The 26,893-nt window shown below is 40.4% G+C and overlaps 1 protein-coding gene across 11 annotated transcripts in view; it reads left to right on the top strand.

Annotated features, from left to right (window-relative positions):
- Positions 1-26,886, top strand: part of LOC113586098 (adhesion G protein-coupled receptor D2) — a 54,550-nt gene extending 27,664 nt beyond the window's left edge. For 9 of the 11 annotated variants that reach the window (XM_081708645.1, XM_081708642.1, XM_081708643.1 and 6 more), the window contains 4 exons: positions 2,462-2,515; positions 5,121-5,277; positions 16,403-16,485; positions 25,355-26,886. In XM_081708645.1, coding sequence (XP_081564771.1) covers positions 2,462-2,515; positions 5,121-5,277; positions 16,403-16,485; positions 25,355-25,477 — 417 coding nt within the window. In that variant the 3' untranslated portion in view covers positions 25,478-26,886. Of the gene's footprint in view, positions 1-2,461; positions 2,516-5,120; positions 5,278-16,402; positions 16,486-23,369; positions 23,446-25,354 lie in introns of all 11 variants that reach the window. The other 2 variants (XM_081708644.1, XM_081708646.1) reach the window with 2 other exon arrangements.
- Positions 26,887-26,893: the final 7 nt, after the last annotated feature.

The raw sequence follows: 26,893 nt of genomic DNA, 5'->3' as shown, positions 1-26,893 counted from the left end.
TTTCCAACTCCCGGCTCTCCTTGACCCCAGGGTCTTCACAATTTGTGAGCAACCCATGTTTGCTTTATGCAGTTTTCAAAGAAGGTTTTGTAAATATAATCTGTGGTTTTTTGTTTTCTTCTCCTAGCTCTTGACTATTTTTTTAAAACTCTCCATATTTTCTCTTTATGCAGTTGAGTTGAAGGTGTGACGAGAAACACTGGCAGATTAAGTTTCACCCCCTGACACAGTAAAGGAAATTATCCTTTAATAGAAAAATTACTCAAAGATGAGGAGAAAAGTCAAAGTTTTAGCATATGAAAATTCAGCTAATTAGAGAACAGAAGTGAGAGGCCAACGGGGAAAGTTGTTCTCTGTTTGCTCTCAAGAACACGTCTCCACATCTCCAGAGGCCGTAAAATCCATTTCATCCATCCATACACTTGATTGCCTGCAAAATGTGAAAACACTGGAAAAGATTCTCTTTTGGCAGATTCCTTTTGAATATAAGTGAGAACATGAGGCCATCATATTAATAACTGACAGACATCAAGTTGATTATAGTATGTGCTGTGTCCTTGCTGAGAGTAAAAACATAACTGAGAAGTGATTTGTTTACCTCGACATATTGCAGTTTTGGTAGAGTTTTGCAGTAAAGATGTTACAGTTGATATGATTGGGTATCTACATTCCTTTCTTTGTGTTGTTTGTGTTATTCAAGTCAACAAATTAAAATGTGGCTGCTTTGCTCAAATCGTAAGCGATTCAAATGAAATTTCGTCTGCTGTTTCATTTCCTCTTTGATGACCTCAGTTTCATTTGTCTTTTTTCCAAGTATTTCAGCAGGTGTTACCATTTGTCTTATTTTCATATGGAAATTATACCCAACACATTTTTACATAGAAAGCGTGGATTGCATCAGTATTAAACCTTGAGAGAGTGGCGACCAAACATTTCCTTAGTTACTTCAAGCTGCCTTGTAAGCAGCGCAGTTTCTGCGGTATGCCTTTTCTGCATTGCTTCCTGTGATGTTCTTCTGAAACAAATTTATTTGATTTGCCAGATCCATTCATTAAGGCTACAGTGCACTTTAGGCATTTCAAATCGCAGCTCACTGGGGGTGGAGGGGAGAGAGGAGAGGCTGGGAGAGAGAACGAAAGAGAATCCAAATCTGACATATTACTATTGACTGAGAGTTGTCAACGGTGCTTTGTTCCCTTCATTAGCCCTGTCAGCATCTGCAGTGGTGTCTATGCAAAACATGCCCTTGTGTGTATATCTGCATGGCAGCATAATTTATGACGATGCCAGGCTCTAATGAAGTCATAAGGCATAACACATATTCGCTACGGCAGGGGGCTGGGCCTAGACGCATGGCAGCCTTCCTCGGAAAAATGCTGTGTATTTGTGGTGGGTGACGACAGCCTGACTGGGACAGAATCCTACAGCAGGGATCTTGGACCATGCTCTAGCACTACATTTGTCATTAAGCTGTTATTTGGATCAGCTTGGCTGGGTTTGGGCTGGATCTAAACTTTGCAGGGGAGTCATTCTCCAGGAGGAGAGCTTAAAAACTGATTTACATAGCAGGCCATGACTTGTTTAAACAGGGCATTTTAGTCCTCAATACTGAGAGAAAAAAGCTATGATTTCATACTCCTGATAATGGCATCTAATGAATAAATATATCCAGAATTCCTATATTTAGGCATACTACTTTTATATTTCATAAGTAAAACATATTTTCAGTTTGTCTAAGCATTATCTAAGCATATTTTATCATCTTGAAAATATTAGTAATATTCCAATATACTTATCGATACTTGTCCAAGATACTCAATACTTATTGATATTAAGCAGTATTTTCATGACTATAACAAAATATAAATACTGCTAAATTAAATATTTTAGGTTAAAACATAAATTTGGATGATGATAATTAGTTATTATTAGTATTATGCCAATGTCAGTGTAACTGTGAAGGGAGACTTCTGTGAATAGACACAAGTATGTCTTAATGTGGAATTACTATTTTATCACACCTTCCAGGAGTATTCAAGCAAAATAGTGATTCAAAGCAATGTTCTGCCATTACAGATATTATTGTTGTGTATCCTTAGCCACAGTTTCATTCCATGTGCTCACTCATACATCCTCTCTTGATCTCACATGGTACAAATGCAATCTGTTCTGCAAGGGTGGTCCTTTCTTCCAAATGCATTCCTTGGCCCTTGGTGCGACGTGACGGATGATGGGTTAAAGTGCTCTCCTTGCTTTAGCACATCCACGCGTCACTTTTAGGACCTATAACCTATGACAAACTGGGATGTTTCAGTCATCCTCATTTTATCCTGATCAGTGACTTGAACATGGCTGCTGTTTTGGTTTCTGTGTAACTTTTATAAAGTGAATTTCATGCACAGATCCAGTGGGAAGAGGCCTTTCAAGTGGTTGCTGATGATGAGTGTCATTTTCCCTTCAGATACGCAACACGGTCAAGAGGATCAAAGAGAGGAGAAAAGCTCAGAATTTCTCTGTAAGTTGTTGTGCATTTGACACCATGCTTCTCAAAGCATGCAGAGCCACATGCTTATCAACAGAACACTATAAAATAAGGTGTTTAAACTATTTTTAACAACTGTTATTACCATTTTTATTCATTTAGCTTAATGCATCTTCTCTTTTGGTCAGTCTCAATGTGTTTATGTATATAGATAGATATTCAAAATTGTAGTGAAGTTCAAGTTTCCAGAGAAACACGATGTTTCAGACAGAGGTCCTACATCAGCTGTGCAAAGTGTTTCTAAATTTGTAGGAGGAGGAACAAGTTTATATTAGAAAAAGTAGATACTTAAATCATAACATTCATTCCATGGGGTTCTAAAATACCAAGAGTGTAGATCAGTTATTTTTATATATATTAGTGTACGTTCCCTCTCATCCTCTTTCCCACTCTGTCCACCTCATTCCCAAGAATGTCAGCTGGCAGCCCAGGGTTACACGTTTCTAATCCTGCACAAGCTTGTCCCTTGATATTAAACTGTCAGCTCAGTATTTATATGTAGGGCCGCTGTTCGTGGAGATCACTTAGCTTCTGCAAAGCGGTTTAAAAGTAGTTAATAGCCCCGGCCCCTCACCCCTCTATGCCTCTCTTACACACACACACACACACACACACACACACAGACACACACACACACACACACACACACACACACACACACACACACACACACACACACACACACACACACAGAGAGTACTCTCCCCTTTAGCTCGGCTCCACCACTGCAACTTGTCCCCTTATGAATGATCATATTAACTCTCCTCCAGGCTTGTCATGGTTTATGGCCTGCAGCGGCATGCCCCTTTCGGCCCTGTCGTGCCACCTGGTCATTGAGAGCCGAATGAGACAATTTCTAAAGGTAGATTGATTTTAGAATATCCCCCCCCCCCGACAGGCTCGACACTGTTAAGACTCAAACTAGTAAAAAATGTCCACAGGCTCAAACGCATGCTGCAGGTAGTGGCTGATATATATTGTCACAGGCCATATTAGTGGTGAGACCCTTCCATGCTTTTGGGGCAATTTTCCAATTTTCCAAGTCCACATGATGAGAGTCGACAGCTAGATATGACGATGGCTCTTTAGCTAATGCTGTTTTGCTTCAATAAATCTGGCACACACATTCTCTATCTATCTGAGTAGTTTGGACCCTGATGTGCTCTATGGCAATATGAGAACATTTATTGCTTTTTATTGGACTGGAGCATAGTTCATAGTGTGTTCCAGTGCAGCTAATGTAGGTTAGTTGATGAACATCTGCATTAAGTATTTTTAATGTAATGTTGTTATGGGGCTTCTGAAGAAGTTTTGGTTACTGTTGCTCCAGTTCAAGTCAAACATTTTAGTCCCTGATCTGAATTTATTTTTAAGTGCAGGTACCTAGTTAAGCTAAGGCATTCTGTTTTTGCAGGTTAATATAGTGTATTGACCTTTAGATCCTGATCTGTACATGATGAACCTTATGCAGAATTAAATACTTTTGCTCATGCAATCGGCTGTCAGCTAATTTAACAAGCAATCTACTCCAAGTAATTGTGTACTAGTTTAAAGTCTCTAGACCTTTTCACCTCTTGGGATGTGTATTTTGTCCATACCTAATATAATTTTTATATGGGCCTGACCAGTGTAACCAGGGTGCTTGATACCAACTGTCGCCTGACCTGAATGACCTCACACTTGTACACACTGTGGCAGATTGCTTGGAGGAATAAAACTGTCAGCTGTGCTGGCCAAATAAAAAACGACCCCCTTCAATACGGGCAGGGTCTGGGTCCACGACAGCCCTGAAATATAGATATAAATTGGAAGCAGATTAGTTTTTTGATCCTAATTCAAGTTTGACAAGATATAGGATGGAAAAGATCTGGGCTGTATGCTGCATATATGTGCATTTCCATCAGTGTAAACAGAGCAAGCATCCAGGATTCCTGAATACTTTCGTGAACACTGATGTCATTTATTTCTCAGAGAGAGGCGATAAGAAATAACAAATATTACAAAATCCCACATAATCAAGACTACAAAGTATGTAAAACATTTTTTTTTCCATAGGAATACATTATCTAGATACATACTTTATTCAGTGATCATCACAGTTAATCAGGAATGTGTTATTTTATTGTTTTTGTTAGTTAACTTGGCTTCCACAAGGCACTTTACCTTTCTTGTGCAACGTTCTGGCCAGCTGGGGTCAGTCACCCTGAGTCACCCTGGCCTTTGTTGTGCTGTGTACCATTGCTGAAAGGCTAATAGTTTGTGTCTGAATAGATGCTGAGGGTGGCTGATACTCAAGCATGCTGTGACAGACTCTATTTAGATCACCTCGGTTTTTCATGCCTTGTCTTCATAGTTTTTTTCTCTTAAAAGCTCTTCCCCCCCCATTTTATTTTTAGAAATTTTTTAAAGGGAAAATTCAGTTGAATGATGTTCCAATGTCTGAACATTTTGGACTATATGCTTTTGCACATACTACTTTGATATATGTGACATCTGCACTGTTGCATGCTGCAGAGCAGAGGGTGTGCTGTGTGCAGTTCAAATGCTGCAGTGTTCTTTTGTTCTCTCTCCCCCTAAGAACTGTGGGAGCTCCAGACCTTCCAGCTCTGTCACCAGCTCTCGGCAGGGCAGCTCCCCTGAGCCTGGCCCGCTCGTTACGCATGGGGCTGGCACTAGCCGGCCTGGGAGTCTCCCCGCACCCATCGTCGGCACCAACTTGACCTGCAGCCATGGGAGTAAGTGACGCTTACTTTAGCCTTTTAGCCTCCCAGTGGATGGAGTACTTTTCAGTAACTATACATTTAGGAACCTGTGTGTAGTACCACATTTTAGTGTTTGTGTGTCTGAGAGTATTGTGTCTATGTGGTTGGGAATGTGTGTGTATAAGGCAAAGTTTTTGCTGTAGAATCTGTACTGCATTATGAGCTCAGGAAATTCTAGCAACTGGTGGGAAGGGTGAACTCCAGCATGACAGCCGTGTTTTGGGCTGGAACATTCTCCAGACCCAGCAGAATGCAGGGCTGCAATCGCCTCTTCTGACCTCAACATTATTGGGTTGCATCACAGTAATTGGCAAGGGGCTGCATGCCAGTTCAATTCTTCAAGAAATGACAGAAAGAGAGAGGTTTTGATGGCAAGGCCAGTGATAGAGAATAATAATATCATTAAGTTTTATGATATCCATTGCTCCTAATGTCTTATTTCTAACCCCAGCTTGGTTACAAAATAATGTTTAATTAAACCAAATTGTTAATAATCGATATGGTGGCCTCAGTCCTGGCCGCTAACACTTTCACAATAATTGAGGTTAACTTCCATTAAACAAATGTCGCTGAAAGCCTTGCAAGTTAAACAAGTAGCCATAAAGTTCATTGTGTAAGGCCAAAAGAGCATTTATTGTGAAATCTATAATTTAATTTGTTTCAGTCGATCTAAACGAGTTGGGAAGAATTTATCAATGTTCCATAGATATCCCATACCTGGACTAAACTGAACCAGTGTTCATTTGATGGTCAAATGACCCGAAATGTTGGGACGTAGATGGAAATTCAGCCTTAAAAAATAGGAATTTTACTGCCAGGACCATTCCAGGATTTTCCATGCCCTGTTCAAATGCACTTGTTTGTGTAGGCCCCTTCCCATCTTTCACATTCACATTTATCTTTCCCACATTTAGCCGATGCTCTTCTCCAGAGTGACTTACAGTTGTGCTTGGTTGTCTTGATGGAAAAAACCCTTCTAAAATCCTTATTTCTTTAATGCATATATATCAAACATGACTAAAGTGATGGTCTTATAAACCCTGCGTGGTCTCGTACACACCTCTGATCATCCACTCCAAACCTCTGCTTTGCTCCCACCTGTTTGCTCCTCTACACTTTCACTCCTACTCCAAATAATGGCAGTGCATGTTCACTGAATGGAAAGAAAGTGGACCTCCTATTGTACTCCTGCTAACTTTTTTATGTGTAATTTTATGTGGTTTTAATTTGAACGACTATTTAGTTGAACAAACCTCTGTTTCATGAGGGAATGCATACGCCTATTAGGCTTTTATTTGGTTTTGAGTTTCACTACCTAATTTATGTTCCTAAATTAGTACTCTCAATGTAATACATGCCAAAAATATTACCAATGTTTAATTCCATCAGTGAAAACCTTCCATAAGTTGTGGACCTCTAACAGAGAAATTTAAATAAAATAAATTTAATTGTAAAATATATATTAAAAGTATTAAGTAGTTAAAGTATTTAAAAGTACTAAGTAGTTTTGACAAAGTACATTTAAATTAGAAGTGCATAAAATAACATAAAATAACAATAGATAAATGGATATGAAAACGAAGTATTCTACTTAACTGTAGTCAAATTACCACCAAGTGAACAGAAAACAGCGTTAGATGACTGTACCAATGACTGTAAGACTTTATGTATATAATTTTATATATAAATGTATATATAAAATGATATAATTTATATATATAATGATATAATTTTGCTTCCTCAAACAGTGACTTTGTCGTGGCCTTTTATTTCACATGAGCGATGAGAGTTTGAGACAGAGCCTGAAAGTGGGAGAGTTGGCAGCCCTGATGCTAGTTATAATGACAAAGCCTGCAAGCTAGTGAACTTGCTCAGACTATAAGTGTGTCCTACCAGCACAAATGGTCATATACCTATTTGCAATTTCACCTACCCTCTAAACTCACCGCCAGTATTTTGTATCTTGGTGTGGGCTATACCATTAGTGCCCGAGTTGAGGGGTTGTGGAGGGATTATGGCATCCCTGGTTACATCTTAATTAAGGGAAACTGAAATAAGTCCTTCTTGAAATCATATGCCATCATCCAGAGCTTAAAATTCAACTCTGCTATGGCCTCTCAGAGGTCACAGTTCCCCATCGATGTCCCAAAGTCGAATAGTCACTAACTACAGCGAGAGTACAGAACATCCAAGGAATTTTGGATAAATTCCTTAAAAGTATTTCACATTGGCATAGCACATATTTAATTATCTTGTGTTATTTAGTCTTTTTAAGAGCACTTCCACAAAACATTAAAAACATTTTCCCAATATTGTCTGTGTATCCATTTCCCATGCCCAATGATACATGACATAGCAAATCAAAGATGAGACGGAAAAGTATGCACACCCACTCAATGTTGACTGACAGCCATTATTATCCAGCCCATTACTACACTAACAGGCAAGCAAATTATTTTTTAAGGGCACGATGCTTCATGGTCACAGACCCTGTATGCATATGCAGTGTGCACTGCCCTACATACACAAACAGTGCAACTAATCATTCTTACGAGACTCACACTATAATCCTATGCAACACAGAGCGTGATTGAATATATTTTTAAAACCATGCGATTTTTTTTAAAGGCTGTTGTTCCTGCACGCTGGGGCGCTATATGGCGCATCTGGCGACCAGGAAGAGAAACAGGAGGAGAGAGGCAGTGAACGATGTGGAAGCTGAGCATAAGCATGCAGACGGTGAAGAGAGGTCCTCGATGTAGTGGACGGCACATGGCTGCGTATAAAGTTGTATTTCTGTACCACTAATAATGCTCCTTATAGTGTCCCTTATGGATAAGGTCAAGTAGTTCTTTGCAAGTGCTGCAGCAAGAAATATAAACCCTCTAAGAATGGTTTTGATCAGTTTGTACTTTAAACTCCTCCAAGACTGTGGTTTGCATTTGTTGAGTACAACAAATAGTTTGGGATGTACTTAGCTAAACAGCACAGTGAAAGCAGACAAGTGCCTTTTTAGCTGTGAGATGGAGTATAGGTCAAACTTTGATATAGGAGGACTGAAAAGTGATATTCCCTGCTCTACATTGCAATACATATTGTAAATACAGTTCCTTTTAGGTTGAAGGTTGCCGGTGGTAGTGCTAATGCAGCGTGTCCTTACATACAGAGTTCTCCAGGAGTCTCTGGTATTATTTCGTCTTTATCTTGTTCTGTTTTAAGCAGAAGTGGCCCTAAGACCTCTGTCAAATGAAACTGAGTCTAACAGTGTTAAAGTACTGTATATAGGTTGGCTAAAATATAATATATATATAATATATATATATATATATATATATATATATATATATATATATATATATATATATATATATATATACATTTCTTGGTATGGAGTTTTTGGTACAAAGCACCCTTACTTTTCACTGGATATTTGATGCAATTTAAAACAAAAAGCTATCAAAAAGCTATGTCGTCATCAGTGGAGTATTCCTCTGCATGCAGAGAGAGATGCCTGCTCTGGTGATTTGTTCTGGTTGTTCTCTCAGCAGTGGCCAGTGGTCACAGGTAAGGGTGTTGCTCTTCATTCTGGTTGCAGTGGTGCAATGTTGGCAGGCGAGACTCGACTCCTACACATCTGCAATCGCTGTCTTCATGAGTTAGGAATCAGCGTATCTTTTAGGTGTCGCTTTTTGGAAGTTTGGACCACGCGAGCAAGTGCAAGTGTTTCACAACAAATAGGAGGCCCACCATAGATTATTTTGCATAGTAGTTTTATAGGAAAGTTGCTTTAGGATACAAACCTCTGTATTTTATTTGATTGTCTGTCATCCTTAAACAAAGCTAAAAAAGCATCAGAGGAGTCTGCAATTGGAGTCTTTGGAACTAAGTAAAATGTACCCTTTCCCTTTATTTGTTTACCCTTATTCTTTCCTCTGTAAGTGTAGTCAGACCGGATCTGGCCTTGGCACTTCTATGTACAGAGGCATTACAGCAGCTCTCTGGTGTTTGGTAAAAACCTGATTCCAAATCAGGTTGTGTTGCTGAGGAACGCAAGAGCTGAGCTCTTGATTGGAGCTTATTCTTGAAAATACCCAAATAAACAGCAAGCACGCTGACATGTCACTTGAGCAATTGTTTACATTCCTCTCCCATGCCACATTCACGCTGGCCACCTTCGTTGTGTTTTTCTCAAATCACTGGAAGATAAAATGTTCCTATATTATGAAAACATGTTGCAAAATGTATATAATGGGAAAAGTTTCAACTATTCAGAGTACAAGATTGTTTGCTGTGGTCACTTAAATTGCTGTTTTAGGTCTGGAAACTCTTTGATGCATTTCTTTAATATAAATACTGCACATAAGTAGTCCCAGTTTGGCCTCGGAGAAGCACAGCCTCATTCAGCTAAATATATTCCCTGCCCTAGCAGACCTGATTCAACCCACTGACCAATATCCAGGTTCTTTTGAAATCATAAAATTGTACAGTGCTACTATACAGGAATGGGCAAACACTGTTCTACATACTACATTGAACAGACTTTTGAAAAAAAAAAAACTACTCATAACTTCCAGTGTAGCAAGTCTGTGGAGAGGCGGTGGTGTCAGTACTAATAGATTGCAAGGAAAGTGGAATTTGTTTCTGCTTAGGAACTTGGAGGCTCTGCTTTATACATGACTAAAAAAAGATAATGGAAAAGTTTTAATAGGACCTATTGTTGTAATAGCGTTCCATGTAAAGGGACCTATGATGGATGGCAGCTCTATGCAGTGCCCATTCTGTAAAGATATTTATTACATTTATGAATCTTGTTATTCAGTAAATAGACAGTTGATATTTTCTCTACAGGGATTAGCAGAAGGGCTGGGTGTCAAGTTCATGACATGCCCACTCTAACGTCCCGTCTTGGGTTTCTGCTGGGCTGTGGCCCTTCTCTTTCCCACCAGGCCTCTCCCTAAATGTTCACAGATGTCTGCTAATAGGACAAGTGCTCAGTGCACTTCACATGTACTCATGTGTATGTATATTTGAGATGAAATTCCCTCAACATTCTGCGTTCCGTGGGCAACAAGGAGGCAGGCACCGCACTGAAATACTTTTGTATTGTATAAACCTTATTCAGTCAAAGCTCGATGCTATATAATTACACTGTGATTAAAATGAGATTGATGAAAATGTCATTAGGTGTAGGCTTTCAACAGAAAAAATATGAAGATGGTTAACCCTTTCAGAAAATACTATAAAATAAGACTGCAAAGTGAGCTTTTTTTTTTGTTTTGTTTTGTTTTGTTTTGTTGTAGTGGGTTTTTTTGTTTTTCATGGCATAACATTCTAGAATTCCAAAGTGCAGTTAATAGTACAATGATTTTGCTTCCCAGAGCCCACACATCAGTATAATCATACTCCTCAGAGGTTAAATGTTAAATATAGGCTTTTTTTTGTTTTACATAGAAACCCTGCTTTCCCATTGATCATTGCCTTCCTTTGGTATTGTTCTGTTAGTGCAACCAGCTGTGCATTTGTTACAGTAGGAACCTACTGCGGGTAAATGCTACCTGGCCGTCACTTGATCTAATTTCTGACGCCAAACAAAGGTCTTCAATCAGTGAGCCATGTCCCTTTAGGTGTGACCTCCTCTAACACCGTGTGACATCTCTGCCCTTGGGAGGGCCCAGTAGCTGGGATAGGGGGAATTTGCGAAAGGTTGGTGAGGGGTCAAGCAGGTACCATTGGAGGGTGTGGACCTGGGGGAGGGGGGAGGTGACAACACTTGAAACCAATGGCGCATCAAGACACTTCTCCCCACCGTAGTGGCCGTAGATCAGGATAGGGCTGCCGGAGGAGCTGCTGTGGGTGACAGGGGAATAACATCCCTTTCTCTTCAATCGACAGGGCCCATAACTCCCGTATCCCCAGGGACAGATTGAGAAAGGCAATAGCCAAGGGCTGTGAAGCAGGGATGCTTAGGAGAATTGAAAGTTAAAGAAGTGGTGGTGTAAAAAAAAATATATATATATATATATATATATATATATATATATATATATATAAAATGTGTCTGTGTTGCCCTTTTTGTTTTGCTCTTTCATCATCTTCTTTGAGACCTTACAAAATGTTAACATAAACTAAGTAATTTCCATTTTTGCCAAGAGTCTTGATCCTGAGAAAATGGTGTTGGAGTGGATAGGAAGCTGCCAAGAACACATGGATATGTGGGTTTGCTTTAATCCTAAGACCACTGGAGAAAGTTCTCTAGTTGGAGAGCTGTGTTTGATGGCAACTCCGTGCAGACAGCAAAGCCTGCAGGGATAGTGCTGCGTCAGGCTCGTCGTACTGGCCCCACCTCTCCCGCCCCTGAAAGGACAGCTTTTATAGCCTGATCAATTTCTCAGCGGCTTATTGAATGTCTTTTAAATGGCTTTTTTATTTTCAATTATAACCCACTGTGTCTCAGCTGCTGCAATGGGCCAACATTTACACTGTGGGATAATTTAAAAGTTTTCTTTAGAAAATTATGCATTTTGTACCTCCATGTTCCCTCCATGCTATTGTAACAACAATAAAACCGAATGGATTTCTGCATTAAGGCAGAAGTGGTGCATCAATTAAAAGAAGAAAAAAGGAACAGTACCAGTTAGCACACCTTTGGTTGTTGTGTGTAGTGTGTTGTGGCATCTAATTTATCATCACTCACAACATACACCACTGCTGGCAGGGGATGTAAAATTTCAATGCTCTTGAAGATTTATTGGTTATTAAATTTAACTGGCATTTAGGTATTATCTGGTTGATGAAGGCAAACATAGACAGGGCTTCCAAAGGCATGAAAGGGGGAGGGAAAGTGCCTATGGTGATAAGCTTTGGAAATTGATTCCGGTAGAAAGTTTGTCTGACGCATTTAGTGCTTTGCTAGTGTCCCTACTGACCCAACACTCCCCTCCCCTCGTCTCTGTCTGTCTGTCTATCTGTTTGTCTTACTGACTCTGTCCCCTCTCTCTCTCTTTCTCTCAGTCTACCTCTCTCTCTGCCTTCCTCCCTCTCTCCATGGACTCACAAAGCAACCTGAAGGTGAAAGAAGTGCTCACCGAGGCTCATTGGAAAGTAGATGTGACAGTAAATTTTTCAAGCCCTCTCTCTCGCGCACTCTTGCCTGAGATGGGAGATCTTGTTATAGCAGTCAGGATGAGAGGGGGTCAGGGCAGCCAGCCGCTCTGCCTGTTGATGATTGAGGAAAAGAGAAGTAAATTCATTCTGCTGCCGGCACTTTGTCAAGTGCCAGTAGCTTACCGTTGAGAGCCAGTCACCCATCACCGTGTTACGGCCTCAGAGGTCAGCCGTCGCCCATAAATCAAGGATGGCGTTGCAGCACAGCCAGACGCAACCTCTGGTACTATCGTCTACCTGCCCAGCCCTCCACACCCCCAATGAAAAAGAAGCTTGGCAAAGCACAGGGCAGAATAGAGATGGCATTTTGCTCCTCACCATGCTGCCTTATAAACGCAGTAGAGCATCACTGTCTTAAAAGAAACAGGCCGCCCAAATTGTGTAAGTCTTTTCTTTTCTCTCACATTGATTGTTTCCATTGTTATCAGAATGAGGGGCAATTAAGTAACCTATTTGTAGTGAGCTCCCTCAGCCCTGCCATGGACAGTATTGACTTCTGTTCCAACAAAGCCCAGGTCTCCTAAGTGACAATGTTTTTGATTAGTTCTGATGAGCCTCCTTAGAGTATTAATTAAAACAGCAGCAGATGTGCAGGTACAGGAAATCATTAGAAAGGGGCCCCGTATGCGAGCACGACTCTCCCAGCATGCAACAGCCATGCAGGACAAATAAGACACCTGAGAGGGAACAACCTTAAAACTTAATCTTATGGAAATTAAAAAGGTAAAAAAAAAAAACAGCAAAAACAATAACAACAACTAAATAAATAAACCTAAAAACAAAACAACACCACCAAAATACCAACAAGCAAGCAGGTGTGTTGTGTGCCGGCCACTCTTCATATGCCTATGCCCGTTCAAAGGCGAGTTTTTTGAACACAAGCCTGTTTTACTGGGTTCCCTCCCTCTGTTTTCACTTTTCTAATGCCTGCCAATGGCAATGTGTGAGCTGTAAAAAAGGTCTGTGACTGTATGTTACTTTTTTTTTTTTTTTTTTTTTTAATAAAAGCTCTTCGGCTCTTTTTGCTTTTTGGATCGGAGTCGGAGATGCCATCAAGGGTTTTGACCTTTCAAAAGTTGCCAGAGAAGCAGCTTCCTCCTGCCCTCCGAGGAGGAGCACCCAAAGCAAACAGCAAGTGAACGTCAGCCAAAAGAGCTCTTGTTTTTGTTATAGCTGATTGCTATGTTATAAAATTATCAATATCTCGTGCGGCCATGTGCTAACATTTTGCCAGTGAAGAAAGAGAGCGCGGTAGGAAAGAGGATCCGGTGCTTGAGCTGCTGCTTTCAATATTCTCTCCTATTAGATGGTGATTATCCTGCAGTGCCTGGCTTGTCTCAGTGTGGGAATGAGAGAGCGCAGGCCAAGACATCATGGCCAGATTTTTCCAGAAAGTAAAAACTTCCTGAGCCATGTTTTTGCCAAGTTTTTTGCTATATATTTTTTTTAAAGATAATTCTCATTGAAGGTTTATTAGAAATGTTTTATTTCCTGGAATCAGTGCATAATTGTTTCATCATCTGATAGCACGTCCCATTTCTCAGCCAGCTCCCTTAAAAAAACGATAAAGAAATAAAAGGAAAGAAGGAAATGTCGGAAAAACATGATGTGCTTGTGCAGCATTCTACACACTAGACGCTTCACCTAGTCAGTCTGGACACAGCAGTGCATGGCCTGCAGACACATAACACAACACACAAGTTTGGGCTTTCCTGTACCCAAACTGTGTGCAGATCCTTGTTTGTGTAATAGTACATAGCATAGTATATCCTCTTCTTTCAGGATAAAGTGGACTTTTGACATTTATTTTGTAATATTTTTGGGGAAAATTCAAGTAAAGGTAATCTGCAGTTGTCCAAGTTTCAGTTTCATTAATACTCCTTAGTTTAACATTACATAGCTCCTCTAGGTGCTGCTTACATACATATAAAGCTGATTTGCACAGATGCTTTGCTACTGGTTTGGTATATGAACATAGTCAAACCACAATCAAATGTTACTCCTGTCCCATACAAAACTTACTGTGAATTTGCAGTAATCTGCAATTAGGAGCCCAGATTTAAACAAAGTGAGAGGTAGCGATGTGGGACTGGTAGCATAACAAAATGGACAGATTTAACTTGATTCATCTAGCAATTTATCTTGATAATCCACCTTGCCATAGTCTTTAATATGTTCTGTTTATTGGTTGATTCCATAAGAACAAGATGCTTAGGAGACATTCGGCTAGCTTTCCTGTGCCTTTGACTCAACTTGTTTACTCGTAAAAAAACATTTGCTGTTCTATTTTCATGGAAACACACACACACACACACACACGCGCACACACACACACACACACACACACACACACACACACACACACAAAGCTGAGTGACTTGCTTCCCTCAGAGTGATGGACTCCTTGAATCCCCTGACCTCTCCACTCCTGACCCGCCTCTCTGCCACTCGTCCCTCCTCCTCTCTCCACGCAGATGAGACAGAGAGCAATGAAGATCTTTCTGATGAGGAGCCATTTCATGGTGATGCACAGAATGAGTCCAGGCTATACTGTCCCACCCTTCTCAGGAAATGATTAACCCTGTCACATGGCACTTTTGCACTATGAACTCAGGACGGAACAATTCCTCATTATATGACTGTGACTGAGGCTACAAAAATGACAACAGCTATCGCATACACGTACTACATACTATATTTTGATTTATAGATTTAATGATGATACCTTCTGTACTAGAGTGTAGCTTTGTGGAAAACAAGTGCCACACCGTGGGTAACACATGCCACTGTGAGGAGTGAGCATGCAAAGGCCGACCACTGTTATCATCTTAAGTATCCAGAGCACGGTGAAAGTGGAGGGGTCAGCGCATCACTGGCAGAAGTGTTGGTCACTCTATTTAATCTGGCTAGCAGACAACAAACAACAAAATGTGAGTATTATTCATGCAGAACAAAATGGTCAATGCCTCCTGCTGACCTTAACATGACGTAACGCTACTATGGACACCACACACAATAAGATGCTGTATAGATTCCAGGTAGCACAGCAGCTTTGTGACCTCGAGTTTGTAAGTAAATTATATTTATAAAGCACATTTTAAACAACAGGTTGACCAAAATGCTGTACACATTTTGCTAATGTGGAAAACAGTTTTAGGTGTAGATTTCAAAACAGCAACAGCTGAGGTGCAGTAACTGCAAAGGCACAGTTACCCTTCAGCTTCAACCAAGACCAGGGGACAGCCACAAGTAGCTGATCTGATGACTTCAATGACCTGGAGGCAGTGTAAGGGTGTAGCAAATCTATTATGTATGGAGGTAGTCTACTGGTAGCTTTAAAAACAAATAGGAGAACCTTAAACTGAACCCTACTGGCTAGTGAAGGGATGCTAAAGTTAGTGTAATGTTGTACTTTTTTTTTTTTTTTTTTTTTGGTGAGCAATGTCGCAGCCACATTCTGAACTAACTGCAAATGAGCTAATGAAGTGAATCCTACCAGTTGGGACCTGAGCCCCCTGTGATGGGAGATGAGCATCAGCCGGTCTCTTGCGTACAATTGTGGCCTCATGACAATAGCTGATCATAAATCTGCACAGTTTATACTTTTTGGCCATTACAGGTAATAGCAGGCAATATGGATCACATGCCAGTTATTATCATTGGCCATGTTCCATGACCTTTGTTGCCGAATAGAAAAAAACATTCTCATTCTAAAAACATGTGTGATGGTCACTGGTTCCATTTGGGAAAAAAACATTCTCATTCTAAAAACATGTGTGATGGTGGGAACCCATCTTCTTCATGACAGCTTCAGCACACGATCTTTGAGGTGTGCTGGGTGGTACTGTAGAAGATAAGGCTATAGTCCTCCATACCTGAGCTCTTCTGTCTGTCTCACTGATTCATCATGTGATCTTTTCATGATATTCCACAGGACAGATAATCCTAACTTGTGCCCATGGCAACCTGAAAGAGGATCCCTGCTGTCTTGCTAGCTGCATCCACGTGACTAGACAGGTAACCCGTCGCCTCACTAGTTAGGTTAAGCCATCACCTAATTTTTATTTCCTCATGTCATTCACTTCAAATTTGACCCATAGTTTACATATTGCTAAATACTTAATTCACACCTTTAACTGCCTATGTAAGGAACTGTTTGAAAATGTTCAGAGTTGCATGTTATGGAAGCAGAGTGAACACTGAAGGCAGCGGCCCTCTGGTGGTCACCAGAGTAAGGGAACGACAGTCCTGCCTCAGTTTGTCTGTAATTGCACCCAGCCAGCTCAGCCCAACAGACTGACTTTAAAATGAATGGAACTTACTTAGTTAAACCCCACCCAGCCCTTTCCAAATGTTTTGTTCTTTTTTTGGGTGGTCCCCATCTACTCTGTGAGAGGTTGACTTCTGGGCATTGCTTTTCTTTCTTGCCTAGTCGAGATCGAAATGTAATACCTAAGTATATACAATTTGGTTCACTGGAGATTTTACATGGAAATTGTTGGTGTTCCCAGAGGTGTGAATCAATTTGAGGTGTACACGGTGCGGAAGGCAACTCAGTCCCTGACCAAGGTCATAGGACTGGGCTAAGCACTCCTGCGTCAGTAAATCCTCAGGGAGCTGGTGGACAAGGCAAGTTGGAGGTGGGGCGAAAGGTTGAACAGCACTCATCGGGGTATGCTCGGATGATCCGCACAAATCGCTGTTGTCACAGAGCAACCCATCTCGCCACACAGGGCTGCTGATCATTCTCAGCTGTTCTAAAGTCCTGCGAAGTGCCAGGCAGACAGGCCCTATGATGTTGGGTGTTTTCATCCCTTTAAATTGGTCCAGTGCTGAAATCTCCACATATTGATCCCATTTGACATGGAGAACCTCATACACATCTAATTTGGGCCTTCTGTGTCCTTCAGATTTTCAAATCCACACTCAATAAATATGAAAGCCACCCCTTTTCTCCTAAACATACACGTATACATTCACAGTCACATGATCATTTTATGTGGAATAGGGCTATATAGCTCTCTCTCTCCTCTCATGACTTATATGTTATTTTACTGAAAAATGTCAATATACATGCATATGCATTTTAATATGGATTGTTTGTGGCAAAAAAATGTTTTGGACAAAGCTGCTGTGATGTTAAGGACCGTTTAGTGTTATTATTTAACAGTATTTTTAAGAAAGAAGATTCGGAAGACCTGAACTAAGAACTATCAGTCTGAACTATCAGACTCAGAGAACCGATTCACTTCTAAAACCAGTGCTTTAACGTGTGAGAGCAGGGCCAGCTACTGTACTGTGACATGTAATGACAACTCATCATGCCCAGACCGGGTGACCAATCACAGTATGGCATGGAGATTCCAGGGCTCTTTGAGGACTTCCACCAGCCAGCCAGTGTGTCAGTCACTTGGGGAGTTCCTGGGCTTCCTGTTTTGGCAGTGTGCGGTTACACATCCTGGCAGGGGACCTGCTGTCAGCCATGGGACCTCTTGGCTGGCGAGTTGTCTCCCACTCACACGCTCGCACCACAAGCCCAGTATCTCTCACTCGCCCCCAGGGATCTCCTGTCTCCTGACCCTCTGCAGCAAAGGCGATGGTTCATGCGTGTACTGTGTCGTCACTGCTCCCTGCCTGGCCACATGAGAAGTCTGACATCATGAGGGCAAGAGACGAGGAGACAGATACCAGAACTGCTCTTGACATGAGTGAAATCAGCAATGAGTGGAATATGCATGTCTTCACTCATCTCAAAAAGCACAGTTTTTGCACATGTATTGAAGGAAGCTCTGGGACCTGTAGTGGTTTGAACACTCTGTCGGACCCAGCATAAGTAACGAATTGGCTAATATTTAGCCTACTCTAATGAAACAGTGAGGGTGATATGTACTGCCTTCACATCCTATGAGGAATTCTGATAAAATCAGATAAAAATAACCTTTACACATATAAAGAAAAACACTACATACTTTAAAACCTAAGTGCAGATAAGCTCCTTTTCCCCTCATCCTCTTTGAAGTGGTGCCCATACATTACTATTGTCCCATATAAAACAATCCTCAGCAAGTCGCAGCCGTGCCGTCCTTTGTTCTAGAGATGTGGCTGGCTGTCCAGGGGCCTGCCGTTAATATGCCCTTGTGGCGTCTCACATCCTTGTTAGACACGGCTGCGGATGTTATTTCCCACCGGGGGGTGGTGGGGGTGGGGGGTTAGCAGGACACTTGCTCCCACTAATCTTTCAGCGAGCGGAGGAAGAGAGCAGTGCAGCGGTGCTCTTATGTCACGCTGCCCCAGCCGCCTGAGAGTCACTGTGACTCAGGCTGCAGCAGGAAGACAGGCGGACCACCAACGCTGACCGCACTGCCCGCTCAGGCCCGCTACAGGACACCACCATGCAGGTGTACCATGTGTTGCTGGGGCCACTTCGCTGTTGGTGATTTATTTATTTATTTTTAAGTGTGTCGCTGCAGGTGGTGGTGTTTTTAAGGCGATACCTACTGAGAGATATCAGATGTGTTTTCTGCTGATAACTAAATCCTCAGAAAAATGAAATCCTTGTTTTTGTGAATGGCTGTGAAAATAGATGGGTGATATATTTTTAAAAAGGCAGGAAACAGTCGTCCTGGTGTCACCAGCATGGAGACAGAATGGTGATTAATCATTGATGCAGAAGACACATAGAATTGCTCATCTCCCCTGGCCACGCCTCCTCACCTCTGCGCCATTGGAATGTTGGTGGTATGTTTCTGATGGATATTTCCGCTTATAGTGTGGGTGGATTGGAGAGTGACACCCACTTCCACTCCCACTAGAGAGGAAGTCCCTATCAGAACACAACAGGAAATGAAAAAAGGAAAACAAGCTGACATCTTTTGCTACGACCTAGCTTTTTGCTCATGAAATCACTTCCTACAGGCCCTGTGTTGACCCCAAGTTTAGGGTTTTATAGCATGTGACCCTCGACCTAGCTGGAGGTCAGTGGATTCTACTATATAAAACCTGTGTAATGGTTAAAGTTTTGCAACCTAATACAACTATCTCATTTGACTGTATTGTGGACCTTACAGTTATGGATTTTATAAGCCCAGTTAACATTCAGAAAGTAATATTAAATATGATTTTCTATTTAATAATTTGGGAGACATTCATATAATTTAATGGTTAGGTTTGGCATGGCTGGGAAACTTTAGAGAAATGTGCTCTCTTTTTAGTACTGTTCAGGCTGGAAATGAAAGTTGCCTCTATTCTCATATCATTCAGGACCAGCAGTGTAAGCAGCAGCCATGTAAGCAGCAGACGCCTATGCACTGTAACTAACCAAAGAAGATTTATTTGTAATATTACCATTTCACAGCCCTTTAAATAATCAAATTCATGTTATATACAAATTATGCTTTTTGTCTCGAAAAATGTTATGTAGAATTTAAAATCAGATGCTACTCAATAGACAGTATATTCAAAGAATATTCCTGAACATTAAAATTATTTTAACATTGAAAGATTAGACAACTGTCAAACATTTTACAAAGGGAATTTATGTTTACAGCATGTTCTCGGTTCTACTGCCTGGAGTCTCTGCTCTAGCTGGGAGAAGAAGCCGAAAATAATAAAAGGAAACATGCAGGCGTTTAGCAGTTAATGTTAGTGAAAGGAACATCAGAGTTTCGCTCTTATCTTTGAAAACCTCTCCGCGCTTAGTTAATTCTAAGTGCATTTTTGAGAAATTGATCTAAGTACACCATATGCAGCAGTCCACAAGACTCTGGAAAAAAAAAAAAAAAAAGTAACTTCCTTCCATCCTGCAAGCATTTTCCTGTTTACCGCACAATGTGGGCCAGGAGCTTAAGATAAAGCCATTGGATGTGCAGGACACCAACCTGAACATGACCCCTTGTTCGTTACATGTACTATTTGTTTAAATCACTATGCACAAATAAGGGCTCGTGAACACCAAAAGAAATGTTTTAAGCTACAACTTAAAAAAAAAAAAAAACATTTACACGTTTACTATTTTTTTCTTTTTCTTCTGCTCATTTAAGGTATAAAAAATGGATGATGCTTGAGATTTATTTTAGCAGTGTGAAAGACTTTGTCTGGAGCCACACTTGACTAACATGGCCAAGCAGAAGATGGATTAGGTAAATGTATTATTGAAAGCCTATGCACGCGAGGAGTGGTGCTTCTGGTTGGCGGTGTGCAGGTGCTCCTGGGGGCCTGCGGTGGTCTCCTGGTGAAGTCATTAAAGAACCTCACCAGATCTGTGATGAGACAGTAGTACTGCTCTCTCCCTGCTCATTGAAGATGCTCCCCTGCTACATGTGTGTTCATTATTCATAGACGCTAAATTTCAACCTGACGTGTATATCAGAGGAGGCTTACACTGTCTGGTCTACTTGTATGTGTTTGCCACTAATGGGGGGGAAAGAAACCTTAAATCCAAATTTGAGTGATTTTAATTTGCACCTATTTTGTCCATTTTGCAAATGCATTTATTATATGCATGACATCTGGTGCAATTCCTCAAACATATCTTGTTGCAGCTCAGTCACGCTTGATCACAATGAAACATGCTCAGTAGAGTAACTGATGATTATATGACTCAATACCTCAGATACTGTATAATAGAAACATATTGTGTTTTTTACAAATGTGTGAATATAACCTCCTTCTTTTACCCTCTCAACTTATCACTACCTTCATTTGCTCAGACCTTGAGGAGTGTGTGTATGTATGTGTGTGTGTGTGTGTGTGTGTGTGTGTGTGTGTGTGTGTGTGTGAGAGAGAGAGAGTTGATTGTTTCTTCCTATCACTACCTTGGACTCTGTCCATGTTGCCCATATTGGTAGCAGTTCTGTAGCAGGGCTGGGTTTAAAGCCTTTACACTAGGGACTTCTGTAGATCTTTGCCTCTCATGCAAAAGACGATTGATCTGAATCACCTGCTCCAGCTGTAGTGCTCTGCTTCTCTGCTGCTGCTCCAGCCATGTTCAGCACCCATGGATCAGAAGTCAAAGTGCAAAAGAGATCTCACATCAGTTCCAGAATGCATTCTCTTTGAAGATTTTACACTTTTTAAAAGTTTCAGGTCTTGCATTTTAAATGTAATTTAGCAAGTGTGGGTTATTATCCCTTTTATCAATACTCAAAAAAGCTAAAAAACTAAAACTTAAGCAACACTACTCACAAATCACAAGAAATTTTAATATGTGGAACACATTCACATCACACATGCTCAGACACTAAGATGAAATCATTTAGGACCTCCTACAACCCTGCCAAAGAAACGCACACACTCACTCACGCACACACTCACTCACACACACACAAACGCGCACGCGCACACACACACACACACACACACACACACACACATATATATATATATATATACATACACACGTTCTAAAGCATGCACCCATGCAGTGGTGGGGGGTGGACCGGCCTGTCACAGGTCAATGACAGCTTGACAGGCTTGGCCTGTTCTTGGTGCAGGTGACGAGATCCAGTCGGGTTCTTCTCAGCGAGCTCAAACAGATGCAGGCCCCTGGAGCTCCTTCCCCGTTCCCTTTGATGCTCCCGGGATCCGACCCGTGTGATGTGGTGGTGCTTTTCTTACCCTGACGTGTCATGTTCATTTGGCGAGCACAGGCCTCTCTGATATCAAGCGGCTGCTTTGGAGAAGCCACTGCTGGAGTGGGAAGCGTGCGGTCTCCGAGGAGCTGCTAGCAGACTAAATAACCACTTATTTGCCATTTCCTATCTGCTGTTGATGAACAGCTGTTTATCAAAGAAGATAAAGTGAGATTTACTGAGTGGAAAAAGGAAGAAGCAAGTGGTTCTTCCTTTCATGTCCTGCTGCTGGATCTCTTAAGCTGTGTCGCTTGAGACATCCTGCAGTTGCTTTTTTTAATGTCATTGTTCTCTGTTAAGTAGATATGGAAGGTCTTTTGGCTAGTTTTTGAGGTGATGAGCAGTATGTGGAAAAAGGCATCTAAGTTATTGGATTAGTGTAGAAGGAGGAACAAAACCAATACAGACCTCTATCTAAATTCAATTCCTCATTGACATTGAGAAAGAAAAATTGTGCATACTGTACTTGGAGGGCCAAAACACTCAGATCTAGGAATTTGAACATGGGAATGCAGGTCAACATTATATGCATTCCTCAGTATACTCTATTTTAAACTCTAATGGTTTATTCTAAAATATTCTGCTGTGCTCCTTATGTGACATCTTGCCATTTTGCTGAGCTGCATTACTTCTCAATTTGTTATTCTTGTCAATGCTGAGTTCCAGAGTTTTGGAGATGTAATGTGTGTGTACATGAGACAGAGAGAGTCTGAGGGGCCCCCAGTGCATCAGGCAAGCTATGGGACCCGGGGCCGCTCGCCTTATTCTGTTTGTTTTGATGCTGCGTGTGCATGAACCCGTGTCTGCTCCCTTCTGCTCTGTTATTTCCTGAGCTTTCCATCCATGAGTCACAATTCAAGGTTGACCAGCCTCACTGGAGAAAGAGCCCTGCTCAACCTCTCCTCCACAAAGCTCCACCACATGGGGGTTCCGCAGAGTTCAGTTTTCCCAGTGTGTGTTGGTTCTGGTTTACTTGAACCATGTTTTGTTGCACACACGTCTGGTTTTAGTACTTTTAGTACTTTTTATGTTTCCATTCATATATGTGTATGCAAGTATATATTAATGTAGTTTGTGCAGGTGGGTGTGGGTTTGTGCGTCTTATAGTACATTTACATATTTGGGATGAATCTCAGCCCATTTCTGTGTCTGAGTGAAGGGATTCAGTGTACCTTATTCCTAGTACACGGCCCAACACTGGGCCTTCAAGGCTGCCTGAAGTGACCTTGCATGGCATTATGAAGCTGATTTGTCTTTTTTTGTGTGTCTGAGGGTCCCAGTCACATTGTCAACCAACAAAGAAACAACTCGGATTGAATTGGATGAGACACAATAAAGCTATGACCTTGTATGTACTCATTCCTCATTTTAAAGAACTAAACACCTTTGACTATTTGTACATTTGTCTCTATTTAAGAACAATGGCACATTAGACATATGTCAGTGGGAATTCAGATCTCAATATGGCAAATGGTCATCAATCATTTACTATTTACTCTGGTTTTTAAGGAAAGGTTTAATCCCAATCAAAGATTAATTATTAATTAATTAAGACCCAAATATGAACCAATAGATTTTATTGATTTTACTGAAAATGTCTCATTTTAAATATCTCAAATGTTCCATGAGATTGCAAGAGAAATTAAATGTATTATTTGACATGTCCATTTTATTTTGAAATGTTCATATTTGCACTTTGCAGCAAGGGTGCTGCACTTGTGCGCTTGGTTCCCAATCATATAAATTGGTGGATCATTACAGATCAGCCAGTCACCCAAACAGTTCGGACAAAAGGTCATTTTTTCACGCTTGATTGGCAGTTTGAACTGAGCATTTAGTCTTGTGCAATTATGCCCTCATATCACAGAACTTTAATCACTTTTACAAAGATGCCCAGGTAAAGATGAGTGGGAAAATAGAGTTTTTGAAGACTGAACGTGACCATTTTAACAGAACGACATGTTTGAATTAGATGCTCCAGCGCTGGCTCTAAATTGATTTCTGAAGTGGTTGTTTGTGGGGGTTTTCAATCGGACGTAACCTTGAGTCGTTTTTTTTTTATTTATGGAAGGTCTGTAGGATTTAAGTGCCAGTATAGCATGAAGAAGCTGAATACATAGGCTTCGTTTTCTCTCTGTCTTTTTGTCCTGATTTTAAAATTGAAAATTCTGCTTCTAAAGTTGTACTATTGTCCAGCTAATTAATGGAATGCTGAGAGCGAGGTCCAGGTGCTTAATTTTTTTTCCTCTTTTCTAATGACTAATAAGGATAGCAAATACAGATTAGTGCTTTTGGGGTTCGTCTTTTTATATAAACCTATGCATAATACATGCATTTAAATGAAAGGACTGTGACCTTGGCTGTAGTTCATTTCAAATCCCCTGCATTTGTTTTGCATGTGGAGGTTAGGTTTAGCATAACAATCAAAGTGATTCTGTTTAAAATGCACCTATTAATTCTTACATTTCAAATGTTTAAAAGTCTGGATTGGAATAATAGTTCTGAGATACTCCAAAAGTTTATTTTGAACTAACAATTTAACCACTTACTTGGACTGTATTTTCTTTGACATGTGCTTTGCTAACTCTTTGCTGGAACTTCCATTTTGCTGACTTGCTTAAACTTATACTTCCTTCAAGTAGTATACTTAGTAAATATACGTAAAGTTCTTTACCTTCTTGTGACTCTAGCCATGAAGTTGGCTAGAATTTGGGGCTCCTACCTCATCGTTACACTGCCTTTGTTCAGTCTCTAGCACAGCAGGGTGGCTCTCAAAATGGAGGGCCTTACTAAATCTTGTGGCTCTGTCAGTCCCGAGCTTCAGCTCGATAAAGCTGAAACAGATGTTTCTGTGCCCACTCCTGTACTATTTTTGACTGACTGCATCTGAGTGGCATCTTCTTTCTCTAGGCTGAGAGCCATCCGATCCTTTGTGTCTCAGTTCCTGAACAACGGCCAAAAAATAAACAACCGGAGCAAAGTAATTTGTGCCTGTGTGAACAGCTTGCGCCTTATACATGGTCTTGATTTTAAAAAGCACAGCACTTGGTATAGCTTTCACACAGGCTTGCTTTGAATGTCTTGTGTCCCTAGGCTCTTCTATTTACTGTTACTTTTCAAAGACTTGCTCATACAGCCAAAGGCTCGTGCTGTTGAGGGGATCTATTTATTTATTTATTTATTTTTGTAGCTTTTCCTTATTTAACTAAATACAGAATGCAACATCCTCATTTTCATGAGTGATTTTCCTCTTTTAGGAGCAGCCTCTGGGGGGTGTAGCAGATTCATGCAGTCTCCATGTTCCCATGGACGCTGAGCTGATGTCCTGCCCAGCGTTAAGCTCATCTCGACAGCAGCACAGTGGTTTGGAGCGCTGCTGATACTCTTTTGTTTTGTAGCTGACATACATTTTGTGTCAAGTGTGAACCGTATTTGTCCAGTTTTTCCATGTGCCCATTGTAAAGCCTCACAAATTTTGTCCTTGTTGTACAAATGATCAGAGACAACACACCCTGAAACACAACACTGTATATATGGGGTAAAGCACTGTAAATAATGCTATTTCATGCAAATTAATATATTCCCACAGTTTCCTTTGTATTTAAAAACAAAATTGCAAAGGTTCAGGACTGAAACCCTTTGCTTTGCAATATTAGAAATAATTTCCTGTATACTTGCCATTGAGCTGCAATTTATTTAAAACAAAAACAAAAAACTTTAAATAATTCATATTTAAATTTATCAAAATGTAATAACTTACTTTATTTAGGATATGAGCAAGTTCTAGCCTTTTCATAAGTTCTCATTTCTGTCCCAACCATGTACTTTTTGATTAGCGCAAAATTAGTCAGAAAATCTTTACAATGTACGTATTTAGTTTTTATATTTTCACTGATTATTTTTTGATGTTTCTTCTAACACTTTCCATATTTATTTCAAATTAATACCTTGAAATTATTTTACCCAATAGACATTACCCAATATACTTGTTTGGTTATATTGTTAATAACAGTAGCGCTGTCTTGAATTTGTTTTATTTCTAAGTACATTTGCTGAATGTTTCTCTACCTCTTTACTATCTACACCTCTGTAAGGGCAGAATAAGGAAATAATGAAATGATTTGCAATACTAGTTTATTGAAATATGAGGGCTAGAATTCACCAAAAGGAAACGCTGTGACAGAACCTGGCTCAGGCTATGGCATCCAGGGCTTGTAAAATAGCTCCCGATCTCAATGCTCAGAGGTTTCTAAGCATACAGGGCAGCTGCAAAACTTCAGAGGGGAATTGTATAGTAATGAAGGGCAGATAGCAGTTTTAGGTTTAAGATTGTCTGTGTTCACATGCATTGAATTTATAACAAATGGAGGATATATTTTATATTGCCACTAAACCCACGAAGACTGGTTGTATTGGCTTAAAACAAACAAACAAAAACTACATAAATAAATAAAGAAAAAAAAGGCAAGAATTTGAAATATATGACTGTGTAACTTCTGGATTTAAATATGCAAATAGAAGGGAATATGTGTATTTCTTGGTACATCCTATTGAGCAAACACTGTTTTAGCATTCTGATTCTTGTAGAAAATTTACTTCATTTTACACTGGTTTGTGAGACACAATCCATCAAATGTCATGAGTAGATGTGGGACAAGTTTTGTAAGCTAAAAACATTTTTTTTTTTTTAATACAAAGGTGATTAAACGTAAGGGAATTATAATGCTAACATGTAAAAGACATTTTATTTTTGTGTGCATTTGAAAATTCAATAAATGTGATAACCATGGTAATTA

The sequence above is a fragment of the Electrophorus electricus genome, chromosome 26 (genome assembly GCF_041902795.1).
Source record: "Electrophorus electricus isolate QZ-2024a chromosome 26, ASM4190279v1, whole genome shotgun sequence".
Taxonomy (NCBI): Eukaryota; Metazoa; Chordata; class Actinopteri; order Gymnotiformes; family Gymnotidae; genus Electrophorus; species Electrophorus electricus.
This window is presented reverse-complemented; position numbering and strand designations above follow the sequence as displayed.